This window comes from Tremella mesenterica (assembly GCF_000271645.1).
Source record: "Tremella mesenterica DSM 1558 unplaced genomic scaffold TREMEscaffold_15, whole genome shotgun sequence".
Classification (NCBI taxonomy): domain Eukaryota; kingdom Fungi; phylum Basidiomycota; class Tremellomycetes; order Tremellales; family Tremellaceae; genus Tremella; species Tremella mesenterica.
In genome coordinates this window covers 136098-156239 of record NW_006711239.1, presented here as the reverse complement: position 1 = coordinate 156239, position 20142 = coordinate 136098, and the positions used below count along the sequence as shown (strand labels likewise).

Here is a 20142-nt window from a genome sequence, read left to right as displayed (position 1 = left end):
GTGACTAATGACGCATGACGCACAGACACTCGTTTCCCACTTCCCCTCTTTCCTAAACCATCACGACGTCATCGTCGATCATCCAAACATGACACAACCGCGTTTTTCTCAAAGTCCCCTTCCCCCCTTAATAGTTCCTCTCTTCTCCTCTTCCCTATCGTCGCAGCTGACTAGTGAACAGCTGACAAGCTTATCTGATTCCTGATCCTCTTGAACTCTGCCAGCTCAGACCAATAACTAGGGGATCAAGAGAAGATGACCAGCGTACCTCAACCCGCCTTGGCTGCAGAGAAAGTCAGACATGGAGGTTTATCAACCCGTTACGCCCCAGCACCGAACTCGACGGGAGTGCAAGAGTATATGAACGCTTATCCGCAAAGTGGAGCGACAGAGCCAAATCTACCCCCAATGGGAAGAACAGAGTACGCCAATGCCTCACCTCGTCCACATAGCTTTTCTGCTTCAAGATGGATCAGGTGAGCTCAGGTCCTCCGCGAAGATGAAGCTCAGGAGACAGGTTGTACGCTGTGGACCTCCTCACCATGGCAGCTATGGGTGCGATCGGCCTGGGAGTATACGAAGCGGACCCGGCTCCTTCGAGATCTTTTCCGATGTCAGTAATCTCTCCAGAGTCACTTACCATTTCTGCTATCTTGCGACTTGTCAAAATCGCCCAGAGCAACTCAGTGTGGTGACACATGGACGGAGGCTGACGAGAAGATACAATCTCGATGGGGCTATCGCTTACCCTGAGTGAGTGTACCCGCTGCCTCTTTACTGATAAAGCTGATGTTTAGATTTGCCTACCCTGTGAGTCGCTCATTCCTTTTGACAACCTTACATGTGAGGAACATGGAGATGATCGTGGAGTAGACCAAAGTGAGAAGAAACTGATATTCAGTTGAGGAAGAACATCATTCCTATTTGGCTCGCTGCTCTGCTTGCATTCATTTGCCCATTTGTCTTCTTCGTACTATTCCAAATCCGGCTGAGAAGTCTCGAGTTGTTGTTGGGAACGACTATGGGGTTACTTGAGTCTCTCAGTGAGTCTTTTGTGACCCATTTCCGCCCCTGGCAGATAGATGTCTTCCCCGATTCCATCTCATGAAGTGATGGGCCTCAAGGATCAATCCAGGTCGGTTAGGAAAAGCTGATCCGCAGTCACTGCCGCCGTCTTTCAAGTATTTCACAAATGGCTCATCGGTGGGCTCAGGTGAGTACAGCTCGACAGTGCTAGTATGGAGCTGATGTCAGACCCCATTTCTTGTGTAAGTCTTGTGAAATCTTATGTGTGTGAACTAACTTCGAAGCCGTCTGTCAGCCTAGGGTCCCACCTGGCGGTCCTCTGACTGGGAATGGCTTTCAACGGATCATGTATGATCGCTCAATTTGCACAGGGTGAGTCCTCAGCCATTCCTCGTGGCTCCGAAGTTTTATACCTTGACTCCCCGATCCTTCTCTCGGTCCCAATGGCTCATCCTCCTTGTAATGTCTCGGAGTGTACGTTGTGGAGATGAACGCTGACAGGTCCAGAGATAAAAGTACAATCGATGATTCCCTCGAGAGTTGGATGTCGGGTCATTCCACTGCGGCTTTTGCGTGAGTTGACTCCAGTACCTGGTACTGAACTGACAATTCAGAGGATTCGTTGTGAGTTAAACGAAGAGATCCCACTCCTTCCGTCTGAAACGCAGTACTTGTTCCTCTACTTCAACGCCCAATTGAAGGTGATGGCCGACCACCGACCGGCTTATTGGAAGATGATCCTCACTGTCGCCCCTATTCTTGGGGCTTCTCTAATTGCTGCTTCTTTAACAGTGGACGAGTTCCATAATTGGGTATGTTCTGTCCTCCCTTGTTCTCCCGCCTCTTCCAGAACTCAGGCTTTCTCTTGGCCTGTCCGTACTATTGAACCCTGGTCGCTTGAAAGAAGGTTCATTACTGATGAAGCTAGTATGACTGTCTGGGCGGAGCTGTTGTAGGAACCTTCTGTGCGTTTGTGAGTACTCGTACTCTAGCTTGGCTATGTCACTTGACAGTCGCTGAAATGAAGATCGCGTATAGGAAGAACTTTGCAGCACTTTGGGACTTTCGTTTCAATCACATACTCCTGCCGCGTGAGTTTTTCCACAACTCGTCACACATCTCATTTGTCGCCGTCAAGTGTGGTCCTTCCATGCTCTCTTGAGCTGGTCACGGCTACTAATCAGTGGTATGAGGAGAAGAGATCAAGATCAGACTAACTCTCAGGGTCCACTTCTCTATTCCACCGCACCCCAATCGACTTGGAAGCTCCCACCTCTCGATTCTCGTACAGTACTCCCGAAGCCCTCATTCAACGTCCAGTGGCTAGTGAAGGTGGATGGCGACGAGACCTTCGACCTGCCGGAGCTCCCAGTGACGCTCTCGGCGTCTAGTCCTTTCTCTGACGATCTCTGTCCTCATCCTGTCCATCTCTGTCTCCCGGCGCTACACTCATGACTGCCTACTATGCATGATTATATACAACAGAATCCTAATAAGCCATGATCTCTTGAATGTTCATTTCAGATGACACACTTAAACCAAGTCGTGAAAGATTGCCAAATCCCAAACACTCAACTTCTTTCTTCTGAGAGTCCTTTCTCCAAATCGATCGTTTGATCAGATAAGAGAGGTTCTTTAGCTACATCGGGTGGTGTGGGTTTGACCTGAGTTCGAGCTTTATGCCAAGTGTATAGCAGTCCGCCGAGGATGATGAGGATGATAGACATGATGCGGTTTCTGGGTACATCAGCGGGGATCCATATCTTCCTCGGGTTGAGGAAAAGTCTGAGAGTGGGTAATGCAGTGGATCCCGAGTGTTCTTGGAAGAATGTAGATTATGGGACGCATGGTAGATAATACGATATAGAATAATTGACAATGTTGATTTGCAGGCTGGAAACGGGGCGAAAGTGGTAGAGGTATAAGATGACACATACGTATTAAGAACATCGTGAAAGAGATAAACCCCTAAGATGGTCTGTAAGACTGATCTGACGGCAGCGGAGAACATGTGAGTGACGGGGGAAGTGACTTTGATACTGAGTAAACCTGCGATACAAATGAGGAAACCGACGATTCCCTGTTTGTCAGTACTTCACTTCGAGTTTTGTACCTTCTACACTTTCGTCTTGTTCACATTGACACTTCCTCAGCTGTCTCAGCTGTCTCGCCATACCCTTCCTTCTATCTCCTTTGCGGTGTCATAAGGTGTATGCGAAAATGGTACTCCTAACTTGCTCCAGTCGTACATATCGAGGCGAAGTCGTCAGACCAAGCGGGGAGTTTTGTGGGAGAACATTGAATATGTGTATATTTTAGGCAGAATGTCCCCTTTCTAGCTCATGCAAGATGAAATGGAAAGTTGAATAGAGACTCACTGTCACTCCACTCCCTATGATAAAAGCCCAAAGGTCACCTTCTTCCCCTTTGATCAACCTCTCCACACCTCCAATCTCCCCACTAAAAAGAATAAAGGGGATCAAACCTACAGCACTTAACAGATTCTGCCAATATGCTAAATCTAACATTTTCCCATCCACAACTTTCAAAGCGTTTTTAACTAAAATTGCATGAATGGCAATCATCATAGCGCATGCCGTACCCAATAACATCCCTAATATTGGGGTTTCTTCTACCGTTTTATCATTCGATATCCATGGAAGTGGGATGAAAGAATATGTGAATCCATAAGTCACGAAAAAACATGATATCAATATTTGATTCATTGGTTTTTCCCCGGACGTGAAAGATGTAAGAAGGACGGTTATTGGTAATGTTAATCCTCTTGCCACTTGGAAATATGAAGCGTCTACTAGTTGAAGACAATAGATGTTGAATATTAATCCGATCAAGTTGACCAGACATAGAGGTGCGAGGGCGAGTAGGGTTTTACGACAAAGACGGGGGATGTGGAATAGGGTTGGGGAAGATAATGAAGAAAGGAGGATGAGGAGGACTGCTATTGATAATTGAAGGAATAAGAATGTTAATGGGAGAGAAGTTTTAGTTAGAACCCATTTGTTACTAATTGATCAGCGTTCTTTTTTTATTTGTAAATTGTCATGTTTATTTTAAGGTGACGATATTTTCCAGTATTTCAATCGGAGAGGGGATATAGGGAAGAAGAATTACTCACACCATAACCATGACCAATGCTACCGCCATGTAGAAAGAGACCACACTGGCCACTTTCCAAACGGGAGGATCATCTTGAGGCATGTTTGATTGTCACCGAGAAAGATCTTCGTTTAGGGTGGCAAGCGGCAAGATGTCGAGGGGAGGGAGGGGGTTATGATAGTGACGCAATAGCTGAGTTGAAGGTCGCTTGGCGTTTCTCTAATGACAAGAACGCCAAGAGTATATTTATATCAATATATAAAATAGAAACAGAGAGGCAAGAGGAAGACAGGATAATGTGTAAATAGCGGTCATTGGGAAACGTTAAAATACTCTGGTCTCGTTACTACACCTGATGATTGTCTTTAGGGGTGGAAGCTGGAATCGAGATTATCAAACGGATCATCTCGGCCCACTACCGTATGTCGTATATCATATGTCTTACGTCGCTCGTTGCAAGTTGGAGGTCGTAGCCTCTCCCGATACGCCGTTCAGTAGACCGCGGTGGAGAAGGGAGTGCAGCGGAAGTCGTGCTGGTCATATTCCATAAGGTATGATCTTCGGGTTAAAAGATCCTCATCTACCGTTTCATCTTTCCTCGGGTGAATAGCATGTCGTATCACTCCTCATCTGTCCCCCGTTACGATAGACATGCAAGAGTTGACGATACAAGAGCGAGCAGAGTAAGTAGTGTGAAAGTAGACAACGGTGGGAACGGGAGTGCGAATTTCTCAAAAGTCCAAGGCACCGTTGCCCGATCACCGGTGCCTGAAAATCCACAAATCTGCGACATTTTCACCTTCCGCTTTTTCATTCCCGCTTTCATAAGTGTTTCATAGACCTTGCACCCTTCCACGAAGTCTACCATACTTGGTTATGACTGAATAGAAATCACTCCTGGGGAGTATGGGAGTGATAATTTGAAGGCGTATATCACACGTAAATGTTCCTTTACACTGTGACATTCGGCAGCGAGACGAAGACGAGAAATACCTCAAACCACGATGTATACCCTTGCATGGCGTACTGTACTCCAACGATGGACAGCTCGGTCCGAGACCGACCATACCTTTCTGTGATTTTTGACTTCGTATGGAGGACGAAGGTGACACGGCTTGAAGAAGAGGGATAGATGGGTGAATGGGGTGGGATGGGTGTGAGGATCAAGTTGAGATATGTCTCAATATCATATAAACCCTCAGAAAGAGTGGTTGGAGTTGTCACCTCGAACCTCATTCACCACCGAAATTTGATCTCCCGAATCAACTCTGACGACTCACACGACTCACGCTCAACCTATACATATACACGGACCTGACGACGTAATCGCAAGCACGGGGTTTTCGCTTCTCTAACGACCGACGACATCCTCAAATCATCAGTTACAGTATCACCGCAGAGTACCCTTTTTGTAACTTTTTCACAGAGGCAGATTCATCGAATCACTACTGGGATATCCTTCGTCCTATCTCATATAGTAATCTTTGACAATGTCGACCTTCGGTCAAGAACACCACGAGAACGGGTTGAATGAGATGGTCCATACACCTCCTCGTCAATCCCGACCTAAACTTCAATCTACGATATACGACAGGTATTCCCATTCCACACCCATCTCACCCTTCCGACAAAGTCGTTTCCCACTCACACCACCAGAAACCCCCAATAGACCCATCAAAGAGGCTCAAGAGCTCTATACGAACTTCTCCGCACTCACTTTCTCCCAGCCGACCGTCCAAAGCAGACTTTTGAGCGATAATGAATTATCTTACTTTCTACCTTCCCGTCAAGATGGAGTCAACGATATGTCAGTCTATGCCCTCTCCTCTCCTCTCTCCCCAACTCTATTGTATCACTCGTATCTGTCAAAATGCTGATGATATAGGTACCTACATCACTCCCTCATCGCTCCAAGGCATCTTTTCACCATCGAGCGAATCCTCAATCTCTGGGCTTATCTTCTCCTCAAACACCCTCTTCTTGCCTCCACAGTAGACATCAGATCCTGGGAGAATGTACAATTCCTATATAACCCTCCAGCCAGTCTGGAAGTAGCTCTTCAAAAAGCTGAAGAACGACTCTGTATCATTCCTTCCGGAGGAGATATCATCGATTCATATCTCAACGGTCCTCGTACCCTCTCACCGGACAGATTGGCAATGCTAGTCATAACCATCCCTGACCATCCTCCATCTCCTTCAACCTCTCCACGATACTCAGGAGATTATGACGAAGAGAAATACGAAGTCATGTTATGCGCCACCCATTATCTAGGTGATGGGATGGCGTTACATACATTGATGAACGATTTCTACACTTTACTCGCTTCTCCCTCTATCGACTTTTACGATCTCATTGAACCTTTATTGGCTACTCCATCTCGACTGCCTGTATCTCTGGAAGATCGATTGCCTCAATCTAGGACAAGATTGGAAGAAAGAATAGGAGTAGAGGAATACCAACGATCAGAGAAGAGTTTGATAGGTGGCCAAAGTTTTCCAATGTCAAAGATAAAAAGGGAAAGGAAGACGGTGGTTCCTACTCTTTCTTACTCCGAGAGAGAAACGAAGGAGATATTAGGGAAATGTAAGACGAACGGGGTGACTATAGCCCATGCGGTTTTCGCGTTGTGTAGTGTTGCTTGGTCTAGGTTGACGGAGGATTGTAGTTCCCCTTGGTGAGTGTTCATACGTCTTCCGTACCCTCTATCCGCCGTTTCCCCTCTACATTTGATTATGTCGATAATAATTTCTGAGAGGCTTTCTGTATAAACGGAGTATGGGACTAACAAAATAGTATGTTCTATTCAGCACTCAATCTCCGACCTCAACTCACCCCTTCTTCCGATTCATTCTTTCATCTCGCTGTTGGATACTTCAACATCGTCCTCCCTTCTCTACTTCCATCTATACCGACTGGTGACCTTCTTTGGCATCGAGCAAAAGAGACGAAACGACAAACTGTCAAAGCTGTCAAATCACCGTTCCTCATTTCACGAGCAAGGGAGACGAACAAAATACGTCGAACGAGGGCTGTAAAATGGGCAATGATCGATGATGCTCAAGACAAGCGTTCCAGAAGATCCACTGAAGATTTGCAGGCTAAGCATATCGTTCAATCCGTCAAGTCCGAGCGAATCCCCAGAGTTACTCAATATGATCGATCACACCCTTCAATTGCTTCTCCTGTCGGACTAGGATTGGGAGTGGATCTCCCCCGACGGAAGACGTCCATCCCTCATGCCAAAATGTCCAATGATGAGATAACGGGATTACCAACTCCCGAAACGTCCCCCTCCATTCCTCAACTTCCAACCGATCAATTTACTGTGCAGAGGGATGAAAAGACCAACATGATAAAGATCACAGAAAAAGTTGAAACAAGAACAGGGCCGTCTCAAAAAGCACTCATGGGTCTGTCCATGTTAGGAAATCTCGATACGATGTACAAACATCAATCATTCCCTTCCATCCATCTTGAAAGTCTGACAACGGGTTCTCGACAACGCTCTGGAGGATTATTGTTATTCGCTTATACCTTCAAAGGGAAATTGTGGTTTTCATTGGGGTACGACATGAACGGGTTCGAAGATGGGGTCATTGAGAGGTTTTGGGAAGAGGTACATGGGTTAGTGAAGGAGGTTATGCTGAGCAGTTAGGTCTCAATTATGTTTCAGGGAAGTCGTCTCAGTACGGAGTTGAGATTTTTGCAGGGCAGGAGAGGGCTTGGGAGGTAACTATGGGTGTCAGAGAACGTGTAGGATGATCGTATTGCTGCTTCATATAAGTTAGGTAAAATGTTTATAATGATGTCAATATTCTCTACACCATGTCATGTTACTCGGTCTCAGATTTAGTGGATCTATCAGATATCCACAGCGACGAACTTAGGTTTAAGTATACATGAGGTTCATATTTCAATTACATAGACCTACTTACTCGACAAATCATACTGTGACCAAGTCGCATGCAGATCTCACCACTCACTGCAATTCCTAACGAGTCACAGTATCGAAAATCGAACAATGAGGTCTTGAGGTATCATGTTGTGTAGTCAATTGGTATCTGTTGGCTGACGGACTGAAGTGATGCCGCTTTCGTCCGTCACAACAGTCTTACAGTCAGTGTCCATAAGAGTTGGCATAACTCCGGGCGTGACACCCGACTTTTGGTGGGCAAAATCAGTTACACATCAGGATTGATTTCGAACTCTTCTAGACTGTAGTGACGGCCTGCGCTCCCTCACTTTGTGCGTCTTCTCCCATTTATTAAACGTGCACACCTCATTTTTTGTATCGTCGAACCAGACGCTCTTCTTAGTTAGTACGCCGTCGACCGAAGTATCATCACCAAGTGTGGCAGTTTTTCTACCTCCAGGTTTTCGAGTTCCATCATCATTGAACGTGGGGTAGCCTGGCCCTGACTCTTGGCCTGTCCTTGGTTTTAAAATCGATCGAGGAAATGTTTTCGACCCCGAAGTGACAGGCCTGCTTGAACTTTCCACCTTCCATTGGACGGAGTCATCAAGGTCCTCGATTCTAGAGTTGTGGACATCGTTACCGGTTGGTGAGACCTGGTTGGAAGATAAAGGATTTTCGATAATCTTCGTGACCATGGTATCGAGAGTAATTATATTGTTGGTGTCAAATAAATCAGAGTGTAAGATAGATCGGTCGGAAGCGTCTTTCGATGCTATTTCGTAAGTATCATCATCCAGGTCTGTCTCGACCTCAATTGTAGACGGATACTCCAAATCATCACTGGGTTTGTACAATACGACGTCTTTTATGTCCGAGGCGAGTTCTACTTCCTTTATAGGTTCAAACACTTTAACGACGTCAGCATTGATGGATTGGTACTCGTCCGAAGCAAGGAACGGACCCCAATTCTCCACAACGACGGGCTCGGCTAAATGTGCTGACAGATCGGTATCGTGGGGAAGAATAGAGCCGTCTACGGGAGATTCAACCTGCGTGAAGGCCGATTCGGGGGAGGTTGATTCCAAGGGAGACGTCAGTAACAGGTTATTGGCGCTAGAGACGGGATTCGGATCATGAAATCCTACTTTCAGCTTGTCAAAACCCGATCGTGAATCATCAAAGAACAAGAGGGTAAACTTATTCCAATTCGGTCCGAAGCCATCCCAATTCATGAGTTCCGTCGAGGGGTTCCCGAAACTTGTGTTTTCAGGATACACGAGTAAACATGCAATTTCCAGAGAGATACCTGGGGGCAGGGAAGGGAGCGATAGACCTGTGGTTAGACTCATGGATGTCATTGGCGACCAGTAAGAAGAAATGAGAAGATGAAAGAAAGTGAGAGGGGACTTATTATGGTTTGGTTTGCCACTGACCGTGGGAAGAAAGAGGCGCTGAATCGATCCTTTCTTGTGGTAGATGGGCATAGAAAAAGAGGATTATCAATGGAAGGAGGAGGGGGGAAGAGAGAAGTATAATTTCCGCTTTTGCATTTTTGCTGTGTCTTCTAACCTCCTGAGCTTAGAAATGTCGAGTGCCACGTCAACGTTGCTGAGGAGATCTCATAGAGGATGGCTGCGAAGTTTATTGAAGGCATTGATACGAAAAGAAGGAAATGGTGATAGAGTGATTCTGATGTATCCTTTGGTTGAGTCCCGTCTCGCTGGTTTTCGAGACCTTGACGAGTAACGAACGTCGTAGTACTCCCGTGGGGTGAATCAATCATGTTCGTCAAGGCGATAGGAGAGAGCGCTGGTCGAAGCGAGTAGTTTCAACGATGAAAGAAGGGTGGGGTATTGAGCAACAGGAAGTCAAAGGTTTTGACGAGAGGACAATCCTGAGAATACTGAGTCAACAAGTCAGCGGCTATTCTCGCATAATGGCGACCAGTTAGTCACTGGAGAGATGAGTCATACATAGGTCCAATAGTTTCAGGAATTAGCAATACGACCATTAAAACTCCGTCCTAACAAAGTAAGCACGCGGCGATATTGAAACCTCATTCGGAGGCATGTACAAGTTATACCACTATCTTTTCTCTACAGTAGCTTCCTCGCTATCATCATAACAATCCTCTCGATCTTCAGACAGCTTGATCACGATTATATCCGTATTTCCGAAACGCACATGTTTATTACCCATTGCGAGTTTCGTCTTTCCTTCCCAGGTGGGTTCGACAGCGGTTGCAACAACAGACAAACCAAGATGCAGGTCCCCGTGACTGCGGGAATTGTTCCCCAGCTGATGTCCTTTCAAGATGGACTGTACTGATCTAACCGTGCTTCCCTGGTGTAAGCCCAGAGAATGGGAGAGAGTTTTCCCATCAGTGACATCTGAGCCATGAGACACTTCCATTCCTTGTGACTTGTCGGTGATGAATGCCGATCCCGAGTGGCTCGAGATCTGAGATTCAGCGATGTTGTCCTGACCGGAATACTTGCCTGTCTCAGCCTTGTTAGAAGACGATGCCTGAACAGATCCGTCTCCCTCAATCTTTCTCGGGGAGTCAAACCAATGTGAACAGTATCCAGGGAGGACAGAGAAGTTGGTACCAAATCGTAAGGACGAAAGCATTGCCAGCGTCCGAGTGAAGTAAGAGGCCAGACTCATGATGTTTCGTTTCAGATCAGTTGACAAGAGAACTTAAAGCCAAGGGAGACTAATTGAGGGGAATTCAAATGCACTTTATAGGACAGAGTGGGGAGGACAGTTCTGCTTTAGCCTGGGAAAAAAAAGGACCAGGGGGGAGAAGGAAGAGAGAAAAGAGAAGGAGGAGAAGGAGGAGAAGGAGGAGAAGGAGGAGAAGGAGGAGAAGGAGGAGAAGGAGGAGAAGGAGGAGAAGGAGGAGAAGGAGGAGAAGGAGGAGAAGGAGGAGAAGGAGGAGAAGGAGGAGAAGGAGGAGAATGAGAAGGGAGAGAAGGAGGAGAAGGAGGATGAAGCTTACGGGCCAGGCGTGGGTTGATCCATTGTCTATTCCAATGCCAATGGAGAGGGAGAAGCATGCGAAGATGCTAGACCCTTCTTCACTTGTCTTCGAATTTCCCACGATGACTCTCTGTTCAACTAAGCCAAATCTTGTTTTCGATCGATCGGAGTCGTGTGGGATCGATGAAGATGCTTGAATATCTCATAGGCAGACATTTATTCGCCAAACGATGGTCTTCTTTCGCCTCGAATCAGATATTACTGATAGTGTTGCAATCCGTGAACTTGACAGGTGGTGATTCTCCACTCATGATAGATGCGAAACGCACTTTTTTTGGTCGTATGGCGATTTCGAAAGCAGCTTTTCATGAGTTTCAGGTCTGGGTTCCAGCTGATCTTTATATCAAAAATCCTCATCGCCAGAGCTAGAAATATGAGTCTCTTCTTGTGCTGACTGATTGTCGTCGTCGTCGTCTTCGTCGTCAACATCGTCAACGGATGACCAGGGTCGCTTCCTCGTATGAGATGAAATCGCAAGATCTGAACTCTTTCCCGGTAACTGGTCTTCAGTGGCGGCGGTCTTTACGGGAGGAAACGTATACTGGGGCGAAGTGACGGGAGAGGGGAGTTAATTCCCAAGAGTTCTTCCAAATCTAGACTGGCTGTCGTATCTAAAAGAGTCAATTCTTCATTGAACCCATCCTCGATCTGCGAAGCCACAAATCCATCTGCGGTGACCTCTGCACCAGAGGAAGGACCAGGTAAGTTTTTACCGTCATTTTTGGTGTCGATAAATTCGTAGTTCTGATCGTGAACGCTCCTGTCACGTTTCAGATTTACCAGCATGTCGATGCAGGCATGCAGCTTGGTCCGAGACTGATAGAGATACAAGGGAGAGTCAAGAGACATTTTGAGTGATCATGTATATTTCAACTCTTGCTTCTCGGACCGTGTTGAGAGGTCTGGCCGGTTTGGGTGGAGTATGACTGTCGCACGGCCGATCCGTCGATGTTTGGAATAAAAGGAGGAGAGTGTCGAGGAGCAACATGACAGGGAATGTGCAACTACCATGTCGAAAACATAGAAGTGGAGGTATTGATAATTTCCACGGTCCATACCCTCTAAGTTATTGGTGTGTGGTAGCGTCAAAATTGTACACACTGACAAGTCTCATGTTATGTAGTCAAGTTAAATGCACAAGAGGATGAAACAAGTTAGCAAAATTCGTACCGGATCAAAGGGATGTGATAGCATATCTCCGAGTAAGGTACGAGTACCGTCGATACAAGCTTGACAACAGGACACAGGAAGTTGGCCTTTTGGATACAAGTGTCAACATGTCTTAGTCCAACATGGGTCAACCAACTTATCGATCAAGCTACAATCCTTTAATTTGAAAGACTGTCTTCAACAGGAATGTGACAAAAAAAACGTATTCCCTACTTATGGTCTGTCCAACCCGTCAAGGCGATAGGGATGACATTTCTTTCTCGCCTTCGACCTTACCTACCTACCTTACTTTACTTTTCGACCTCTCCCATACTCATGGATGACTTCATTACCTTCCTGTATCCTCCCAAACCATGTGATAGCGTATTACTTACTCTTAAATTTCTACATACTCAAGAGAACAAGGAGTCTCGCTGTGATCGATACATCATTCAAAATCATCAATTAGTCAGGCTCCACTGCATCTTCGGGCAAGAGCAGGTATTCCGACCCGACTCAACGACGTGTTCATGCATGCCAGGGGCAAAGGGGACAGGGGGTCTCTCCAAGTACAAGGCACATCATCATCCATAGTCTGGTGAGAGATTGATTTGGAGAAACAATTCCGCTCGTGGCAGATTCCTCATCGTGATTCTCAGCGTACTCGTACTCGGCAACTACGTCCGCCCTTCTGTCCAGGCCGTCAAACTATCCTTGATGCTTTCCATTAAGAAGTCCTCCATCATGCTTTGGCTCATGAGATGGGCGACTTCATCGGCGTCTTCGTCGGCTTCTTTCTGACGTTCCCAGTGCTTCCGGGACACGAAGCCATTGTCACGGTGTTTGGAACCATAAAGCGTCGAATTGATGGTGACAGGATTTACGTTCGTCTTTGGGAGCGAGCCTTGGTTGGAACATTGGTCAGAGTCGCATCGTTCATGTGACGAGCAACTCGATTGCGGACCAACAGGAGCTTTTAGGGACGTGACCGGTACTTTGACCTTCGCCTGCAGTCTCTAGAGGAAACCACGGAAGCCGTTCGAGTCGTCGTCCTTCTTTTTGGAAGAAGAATCGTTATGAGTAGGCTTGATTGTGTCCGCAGAATCAGACTTCTGTGGATCAGACAAAGATGTCAAGTGTGAGTCATCTGGGTTGGAAGTAGACGCCATATTGTCGAATGATTCAGGACGAATCTCCTGTAAGTGATAATCACTCAAGTGGCAAAGGGAGAGCCTTTTAACTTCAAGAGTAGTGAGATTATTAGAGGGTCAATTTACGCTCCTACTCGGTGTGAGGTCATAGGGAATGCAGGTCATCATCAACGGAGGACATCATCAATGGATGTTATGATCAATGGAGGAACATCAACGAAGGCGAAGAAACACAGCAAAAAACCCACATCTATTTCCTCTTTCGTCTCTTAATCAATCTCAGCCAAGCAGAATAAATGATCTCACACAGCCTTTCCCTTCTCCTTCTCTCACCCCCAAGACCCAAGACCCAAGACCCAAGGAATGGGGGATTTAGGATATTCGCCACTTTCTCCAAATTCCAAGTTCCTCCTGTGTATCACGATCAGCCAAAACATTGACCGACCTCCAAACCTCGCTTCAACATTCAGTCAACGTAGGCAGAAATAATCAGCACAACATTTGCATGTACGAGTAACAGTATGAAGAAACCATTCGTAAATACCTAAACTCACTTTAAGATCTCACCATTCCCCTTGCTCTTCCTCTACCTCTTGATCCTCCCATTTCCTTTACATGTCCCGAACTTTCCATCCCACCTTGTCCCTGTCCTCCATTTGACGCTACATTGACCATACCATCTTGTCCAACTTTACCTCTCCCTCTTCCTCTAGCATTAACAGCTCTAGGACCATTCCTCCCTCTTCCTCCACCCCTCCCGACTCCCATCGCTTCTCTCTCCAACCTAGCTCTTTCTTCCTCCCACCATCTAGAGAAATCTTCTTCTTCTCTCTTCCTCTCTCTTTCCTCTCCAGCGCGTTTCTCCTCTGCCAAGATATCCGCAAAGCTAGCCACTGCTCGACCTTTGTGACGATCCGCCAAATCTTGTTCTTGTCTCTGGATAGCCAAGAGGGACATGGATTGATTCAAACTGTTTCCTGGTGAGACGGAACCTGATAAGATGGGAGGAACAGGGGCGAAAGTGGGTATGGTCCATGCTGCACCTGATCCAGATGTCTTCCGACTTGGAATGGGAGCAGATTTTATAGGAACGATAACTTTGGAACTTCCTGCTGGAGGTATAGCATTTCTTGTGCCTGTAGCACGAGAGAGGGAAGAAGGGATGGAAGTGGATGTCAAAGGAGGTGTAGACTGTTGGGTTTGAACGGCGGTGATGGAAGGTCGACGAGGTTCTATTGGTCGCCATGGTGAGCCAGTGAGAGCGGTGGGTTTACTAGTTGGGGATTTAGACAGAACCGATGTACGAGATAATGATGGTGATTGAGAGGATTGAGGGGTTGTTGAGGGTTTGACAGTGAGACTACTAGGTGTGGAGGTGAAAGTAGGACGAGAAGGTGTTTTGTTAGCAGCAGCTGTCTCTGCCATTATACTTCGAAGGTCTTTCCTGCAATGTCAGCCACATCACTCAAGACAGCGCTCGTCGTCATGTCAGTCTTTGAAAGTACAACAGTACAAGTCCACGGACCAGAGCATGTAATAGGGGGAAAAAGTGATAGGAACACCACGAACAAAACTCACTTTCCCGATTCCACAGTCCTAGACTTCCAAACTTTGGCTTTCGACCCCGACCCCAAATCCAGAGGTGTCATCGGTCTCACTCTCATAGAACTCGCCGTACCCGGAGGAGAAGTATCTTCATCCATTGCGAAAATATCTTCTGTAGTAGTTGCGGGTGTGATAAGCGGACTAGTCATAGGACTGTCCATCTTCTTTCCATTCCTTGGTGTTCTGGGATCCGCAGGAGTCAACAATGGTGATCGAGGCTTCCACTTTTGTCGGATTCTTGGAATAGGTAAATCTTGTAAAGCCAACCAATCTTTATATTTCTCCATTAGTTTTCTCGGGATGACTTCGGTTCTTGGAATGGGTATTTTCATGGATTGTTTTTGGACTATAGTGTTTGATAAATCATGTAACACGTCGTCGTCCATCTCGTCCAGAAGACCTGACTCAAGCATCGTTTCGAGGGAGACGATGATATAATCGAATATGGCCTCTTTCAGAGGGATGGCTTGGTAGAAGGATGCTTCGCAAGCGAGAGCTGATGCGTTGAAGGCGTTGATATGACGGGTGATCACTCGGGAGCAAACTAGAACTAAACGGTCGAGTAACAACTCAGTCTGGAAATCAACTATGGCCATAGAATTGGTTAGTTGGAGTAAAAGCTCACAGCAGCAGCAAGGACTTCGAAAACAAAGTCGAGAAACTCGTCCAAAGTCTCTTGGTCTATCACGTAAGCCCGTAGTCAACACACGTATCTAATGTCATGCCAACAGAATGAGCACGCAAGACCGGGATATGTAGCTTGTCAAAACAACTGCGACATACTCGTCAACCGGAGAGATGGAAAGTGATCTAGAGTCGCAATGATGGTGGCAGCGGAGATGTTTAGGTGAATGTTTACAGATCAAGTAAGGGAAGACATAAAAAAGACATACGCAAATAATCAAAAAATTCGTCCTCCACTCCTTCATGGATCCAACGAAAGACCAACCTCATCGGCCTCCACCTCAAATGACGCATCTCCACTACACCCTGCGATTCCATCCAATCCCCATCCGCAAACATGGCTTCGAAGAATGGACAACGAGCTCTAAGGATTGTCGAAGAGCATCGTACTTCTCGATCTTCCAAACAAAGTGTGATATCACAATCTTCGGAACCATTGACATTGGTTCGATCAAAAAATCTTTGAAGATCACCGGAGAGGGTCTGTTGTGAAATCGACACCTTTGACGCAGCTTGTAGCACTACAGACAAGCCGTCCAATTTAAGGATATCCGCTATGATCTTCAAATCGGTTTTGATGTTCGTTATCGGGAGTTGTAAGTCCGGAAATCTTTCTAGTATTTCTCTTGATACACGTGGATCCCATATTGCGGAGATCTCATCAGAGTAGAGGTATTGCATGAGGAGTAAAGCTACAAGAGGATGACAAGCTTCGATTCGAATTTTGGTAGAACCATCAGAGTGATTGAGAGAAAATCGATCAAAGGTCTCACCTGATAGAATTCGAGATAAAATGGGGGAGCGTAATTTGAGTATGAGGCTGTGAGCAGGTATGGAATGATGTCCGACAACGAGATGAATGTCACTTGCCAATGGTTCTGGCCAAGAGAAAAGTGTGTCGTCACTAATACGCCATCTAGAAAGTACCGTGCAGAGTTGTATAGCGGTTTTGATATCTTGAATTACCGAATTGTTACTTTCATCATCATCCTCGTCTTCTTGTTGCTTTGCTCGCTTGACGTATCTCTCCTCGAAATCAGCTGCACTCATTTGAAGTTCCAGTCGACGGATGTGAGGTTGAATGGAGAAAATGTCTTCTTCAAGAGTTGGTCCAATCAACTTGATGTCTTTAGGTTTTGCATCCACCCTGATGGCAGCGAAAGCTCCAGCTTCATTGGCAGCGACTTTTATGACTCTTTGTAGATAAGGGACACGTTTGAACTTCAATTGGCCCGAACCAGTCTTGGCTCTTTGACGAACGAAGACATGACCGGCAGAGGTACAAATGATCACAGTACTATCGGAACCTAGCGCAACATCTCGCACGGCGTCGAATCGTTTACGTAGAGCCCAGATGAGTTGAGGTTTGACGATGACGTGTCGATCACGAGTATCTTTTGACTCTTCGGCGGGGTTGGGAAGGGTGAAGGTGAAAACGTCACCGATGGAGGATAAAGCGGCAAAGGTTTGGTTGCATGAGGTAACTTTCTTGATCATAGGTCTGAGTGTAGATTGAGGAGGGCGAAAAGGATATGCTTCGGATAGAACTCGAGGGGTGGAAAAGCTGAGTGTCAGATGCAAACGCCTTTTCTACTTTTCTACCATTTTCATATCTTCACACCGTTGTTAAACTGCTGCACTAATCTCCGCCTATGCAGACTTCTGATTGGGATAATGTGATTTAAAGACGGAAGGGGATAGGGGTCATGACAGCGCGGGGGATAGAGCAACACCCACCTGATCTTGAAATTCACATCATGATGAAAACAAATCACTTCAGACGTGTCCAAAAGACATATCATAGCGTGATCAGACAACGCAATATCCACCACCGGTTGTGAGATAGCTGTGACTTTCCTCGGCATGACTTGTACAGGATTGGAATTCTTATCGTATCCCAAATTACCTCCATTTGTACCCCAAGTCCAAACCGCATCAGCCGTCCAACAAGCGCTGGCCATACGTCCGGCCGCCACACCTCGCACAAATTCCTTTTTCAGTGGACCGACGATCCTCCTAGGTGACATTTGGACCTGACCGTCCATATCTATAGGTTTGTCGGAAGGGTCCATAACGTATCCTAATTGAGCAAAGCGATTCCGTCCCCAAGAAAGAATATACCCGCCGGATGTGAGAGCGAGGGTGTGGTCTGGACCTAAAGCTATGGAAATGATTGTATGGGGTAAATCGGCCATGGGAAGGAGAGAGAGTTGAGAGTGAATTGAACGACCTAATCGACCATTGGACCCGAAACCACATAAACTGAGATTACCTCTGTTTTCAGATGTGATGACTCCAGTGTGAAGCTTGCCCATGACCACATCTTGTACACCTACGTGGGAGAAACGTTTGGTGGGGTCAGGATGACCGTTGAATTGATCTTGACTTTGGAGATTGACTCTGTCAGGATAGGCCTTGTCAGTGCTGTCGCCAGTGCCGAGGGCGAAGTTACCTTGAAGTCAACGCCACCCCTTGAGCAGCTTTCAAACAAAGACAAGATCTTCTCAAAGAAATTTCAGTCCCAATATCTAACCTCGTCTCCTGCAGCGACGAAATATGGACGATGGGGAAAAACCGCTCCTTGAGCATTTGTCAGGATGAAGTTATGAAGAAAATGTGAGGGTGATGGGACAAAGACGCTCATATATCAAATGACATTGAGTAGACTCACGATTCACACCCCACACGAACAAATCCGTCCCATCCATTACATCTTTAGGAGGACTAGTACCATCCACAGTTCCATTATACAACTCGAAAGCAGTCAATCCCTCGGCATCTTTCACATGAATATCAATATCATTCCTCTGTAACAAATCTCTTGCTGCATGGATATTGCCAGCGAAGAGAGCTCGATGAAGGGCCGTATAACCTGATTCGTGATCTTGAAGATTTACCGATACGTTTGGGTTTCGTAAGAGGATTTGAAAGAAAGTGTATGATTGTGTTGTCAGAGAACTGGCAGCTAGATGGAGAACGCTGAGAGTGAGCTTTATGATCTCTATCATCTCTAGCTCGTCTTACAATGACTCAGTACCCAGAATACGATACCTCACCATGCGTAGGGCTTGAAAGAGCGACTAAGCGAATTGGGGAGTGATTGAGATGAACTGAGTGAGAGATAAATTTGATTCAAGAGAGTAAAAGCCTATTGACTGTTTTTCGTGTCTCCTGAATCTCTTCTCGCTAATTCTTCCATCTTTGACTCGTACGGACGCTGCGCTCTGCTTACAACCCTTTGCAGCGGTAGATATGGGGGAATAAGATGAGGACATAGGGAATCTGTTTGTGTACTTGTACTGCATGTTGTGAGGGAGGTATGAGAGGTATGAGAGGTATGAGAGGTATGAGAGGTATGAGAGGTATGAGAGGTATGAGAGGTATGAGAGGTATGAGAGGTATGAGAGGTGAGAGATGAGACGTATGCAAATTATGTATACTGATAAAGACTCACGTCCTACCAAACCAATCTCTCTCATTAGGATCCCCTCTTATAGGTAAACTCATCAATCCACTCAAACTCCAACTTTTACCTCCACTCGAACTACCCCCAAAGCCATTCCCTCCATTCATCCCATTTTCCATATCTTGTTTAAAACCTTTCCCAATCCCATCCAGTTCTTGTCTGAATGCTTTGACATTACCATGATAATAATAAACATGTAAATTTGTCATTCGTCAGATAACCCTGATAAACCGATCTGGACGTCCGATGAATACGAGGGAGGTGTCCTCGGATCCTCAGACGTGAGATCGGGAAAGGGGCCGCTTATTGAGTTTGGCGGCGAGGGGTTTTTTAGAGGAAGATGGTGGGTTGAAGGGAAGTGGGGAGTTTGTACACTAAGTTATTACTACTGTAGAGAAGAAGTGTTGCGAGGTACTTACGTGTGAACTCGAGTGTCGTGTGGGGAGTAAAGAGGACTTGAATAGCGAGTATGTGATATGTGATATGTGATATGAGATACGGAGTGATAGGTGAAAGAGATCGAGTTGTCAAGTGTAAGATACTTATGCCAGATAAGATGTGATGAGTTTGTAGAGAGAGGTGGATAGGGAGAACGTGTGTCCCCGATCGGTGGCGGAGATTCCAGTTTCGACTCTAACAAACATCTTCCCCGGGCACGCGTCTTCTGCCACGCTGCCACCAAGTTCATGCCCCATGCCTCATGCAGCATGCTCTACTATTCAAGCATGACAGCAAGCATAGCATACATAGCAGGAATCAATGTGCACTACGAATGAACTGCCCATAAACCATACAACCGATGATCACAAATGCATACACATACAAATAATATACCCTGTCAACGGACCGGTCACACGAGACGGTATCCACCCGAGCCGGTGAGTAGCAGGTAGGACACTCTTCCCTAGGAGAGAAGAGGCCATATTGATCTGGGTGACATGAAAATCGCAGGCGACTTAGGAATACTGTCGCTCGCAGAGTGT

General features: G+C 46.3%; 6 protein-coding genes across 6 annotated transcripts; 2 read left to right on the top strand and 4 right to left on the bottom strand.

The window, feature by feature from the left end:
• Positions 1-255: 255 nt before the first annotated feature.
• On the top strand, positions 256-2417 carry TREMEDRAFT_65565 (uncharacterized protein; the record flags this gene model as incomplete). The annotated part of the gene is made up of 14 exons (XM_007007706.1): positions 256-476; positions 518-613; positions 721-753; positions 798-810; positions 902-1043; positions 1162-1213; positions 1255-1268; positions 1311-1398; positions 1528-1599; positions 1641-1650; positions 1695-1838; positions 1955-1999; positions 2054-2117; positions 2251-2417. The coding sequence occupies 14 exons, from the start codon at positions 256-258 to the stop codon at positions 2415-2417; spliced, it is 1161 nt and encodes a 386-aa protein (XP_007007768.1).
• A 180-nt stretch (positions 2418-2597) lies between these two features.
• TREMEDRAFT_35270 (uncharacterized protein) lies at positions 2598-4245 on the bottom strand (the record flags this gene model as incomplete). The annotated part of the gene is made up of 4 exons (XM_007007653.1): positions 2598-2763; positions 2964-3106; positions 3405-4050; positions 4163-4245. The coding sequence occupies 4 exons, from the start codon at positions 4243-4245 to the stop codon at positions 2598-2600; spliced, it is 1038 nt and encodes a 345-aa protein (XP_007007715.1).
• A 1433-nt stretch (positions 4246-5678) lies between these two features.
• On the top strand, positions 5679-7801 carry TREMEDRAFT_35234 (uncharacterized protein; the record flags this gene model as incomplete). Its single annotated transcript, XM_007007650.1, has 4 exons — positions 5679-5950; positions 6029-6820; positions 6940-7214; positions 7512-7801. The coding sequence occupies 4 exons, from the start codon at positions 5679-5681 to the stop codon at positions 7799-7801; spliced, it is 1629 nt and encodes a 542-aa protein (XP_007007712.1).
• A 624-nt stretch (positions 7802-8425) lies between these two features.
• TREMEDRAFT_65562 (uncharacterized protein) lies at positions 8426-9420 on the bottom strand (the record flags this gene model as incomplete). Its single annotated transcript, XM_007007705.1, has 2 exons — positions 8426-8454; positions 8493-9420. 2 exons carry the CDS (start codon positions 9418-9420, stop codon positions 8426-8428), a joined length of 957 nt encoding a protein of 318 aa, XP_007007767.1.
• Positions 9421-10147: 727 nt separating this feature from the next.
• Positions 10148-10729, bottom strand: TREMEDRAFT_65561 (uncharacterized protein; the record flags this gene model as incomplete). Its single annotated transcript, XM_007007704.1, has 1 exon — positions 10148-10729. The coding sequence occupies one exon, from the start codon at positions 10727-10729 to the stop codon at positions 10148-10150; it is 582 nt and encodes a 193-aa protein (XP_007007766.1).
• A 3162-nt stretch (positions 10730-13891) lies between these two features.
• TREMEDRAFT_45779 (uncharacterized protein) lies at positions 13892-19368 on the bottom strand (the record flags this gene model as incomplete). The annotated part of the gene is made up of 7 exons (XM_007007671.1): positions 13892-14848; positions 14983-15584; positions 15635-15690; positions 15903-17257; positions 17431-18145; positions 18365-18672; positions 19148-19368. The coding sequence occupies 7 exons, from the start codon at positions 19366-19368 to the stop codon at positions 13960-13962; spliced, it is 4146 nt and encodes a 1381-aa protein (XP_007007733.1). The 3' UTR covers positions 13892-13959.
• Between the last annotated feature and the right edge of the window lie 774 nt (positions 19369-20142).